The sequence below is a fragment of the Limulus polyphemus genome, unplaced genomic scaffold (assembly GCF_000517525.1).
Source record: "Limulus polyphemus unplaced genomic scaffold, Limulus_polyphemus-2.1.2 Scaffold10484, whole genome shotgun sequence".
NCBI classification, from domain to species: domain Eukaryota; kingdom Metazoa; phylum Arthropoda; class Merostomata; order Xiphosura; family Limulidae; genus Limulus; species Limulus polyphemus.
Genome location: NW_013676094.1, coordinates 2,211 through 4,075, shown reverse-complemented (window position 1 = coordinate 4,075; position 1,865 = coordinate 2,211). Strand labels below are relative to the sequence as shown.

At 31.8% G+C, this 1,865-nt stretch overlaps 1 protein-coding gene across 1 annotated transcript in view; it reads right to left on the bottom strand.

Annotated features, from left to right (window-relative positions):
* Positions 1–337, bottom strand: part of LOC106476409 (phosphatidate cytidylyltransferase, photoreceptor-specific-like) — a gene marked incomplete at its 5' end in the record, with an annotated part of 11,517 nt that extends 11,180 nt beyond the window's left edge. The window contains one exon of the mRNA XM_013937071.2: positions 227–337. Coding sequence (XP_013792525.2) covers positions 227–337 — 111 coding nt within the window. The remainder of the gene's footprint in view (positions 1–226) is intronic.
* Positions 338–1,865: the final 1,528 nt, after the last annotated feature.

Below are 1,865 nucleotides of genomic sequence, written 5' to 3'. Positions count from 1 at the left end.
GAAATAGTAATTTTCTATATAAAACACACACACACACACACACACCACACACACAATAATAAGATAATGAAATGATTTCTTATTTTGGGGGAACATCAGTCTCTTTTTCTGTCAAAACACATAGTATGTTCCCCCCTAAATTAAATCACTTCATTATGTTTATAAATTGTTGTTCCCTAACTTATATTACCATAATGTACTTCTTCATGTTAGTAACATGACTTACGGTGAATAACAACATGAGAGGTCCAAGCCAGATGATCAGCCCGAAACCAAATATCATAACCCAAGTAAAGATTCCTCGCACCACCCAATTTCTCCATCTACAAGACAGAAATAAAGGTTATAAACACAAGTATGAAAACTGTATGTAAGATTATAAACACGTGTATGAAAACTGTATACAAATGTATGTAAGGTTATAAACACGTGTATGAAAACTGTATACAAATGTATGTAAGGTTATAAACACGTGTATGTAAGGTTATAAACACAAGTATGAAAACTGTATACAAATGTATGTAAGGTTATAAACACGTGTATGTAAGGTTATAAACACAAGTATGAAAACTGTATAAAATGTATGTAAGGTTATAAACACGTGTATGTAAGGTTATAAACACAAGTATGAAAACTGTATAAAATGTATGTAAGATTATAAACACATGTATGTAAGGTTATAAACACAAGTACGTAAGGTTATAAAAACAAGTATGAAAACTGTATACAAATGTATTTCTTGATCCATAACAATTGCATTATAAAAATGTGTCAGTATAAACTTCATCAAAAAAATATTTGTGTAATAATGCTTACATGTCTTTCATGCTACACAGGTTAAAAAAAAAAAATCTTTCAATTCCAAAATAAATGAGACAACTTGTACAACTTTGTGAAAATAGCACCTACACACATAGGCATTGGTGGGAATATATCATCTTCCAATAGCACCTACATATATATATATATATATATATGTCACTCTAGCAGCATTATCTGATTTACTATTGTAGCAACACAGTGTTGGTAAGTCACAAGTACCACAACACTGTAACAACACAGTGTTGGTAAGTCATAAGTACAACACCACCACCACAACAGTGTAACATTATCTGATTTACTATTGTAACAACACAGTGTTGGTAAGTCACAAGTACAACACCACCACCACAACAGTGTAACGTTATCTGATTTACTATTGTAACAACACAGTGTTGGTAAGTCACAAGTACAACACCACCACCACAACAGTGTAACATTATCTGATTTACTATTGTAACAACACAGTGTTGGTAAGTCACAAGTACAACACCACTACCACAACAGTGTAACATTATCTGATTTACTATTGTAACAACACAGTGTTGGTAAGTCACAAGTACAACACCACTACCACAACACTGTAACATTATCTGATTTACTATTGTAGCAACACAATGTTGGTAAGTCACAAGTTCAACACTGAGTATTCAGCTGGCACATAAGCATTAAAGTTTCAGCTTCGTGTAACAAGCTGAGCAGCAGTGGATGATTAGTACATCATCATATGTGTATTTCTGATAAACTTAAGTTACCAGTTAAACAGTAATACAGCTTCTGCTTGTATAGTAAGTTATTGATACAATAGAACAGTAACACAGCTTCTGCTTGTATAGTAAGTTATTGATACAATACAACAGTAATACAGCTTCTACTTGTATAGTAAGTTATTGATACAATACAACAGTAACACAGCTTCTTCTTGTATAGTAAGTTATTGATACAATACAATAGTAACACAGCTTCTGCTTCTATAGTAAGTTATTGATACAATATAACAGTAATACAGCTTCTGCTTCTATAGTAAGTTATTGATACAATACAAT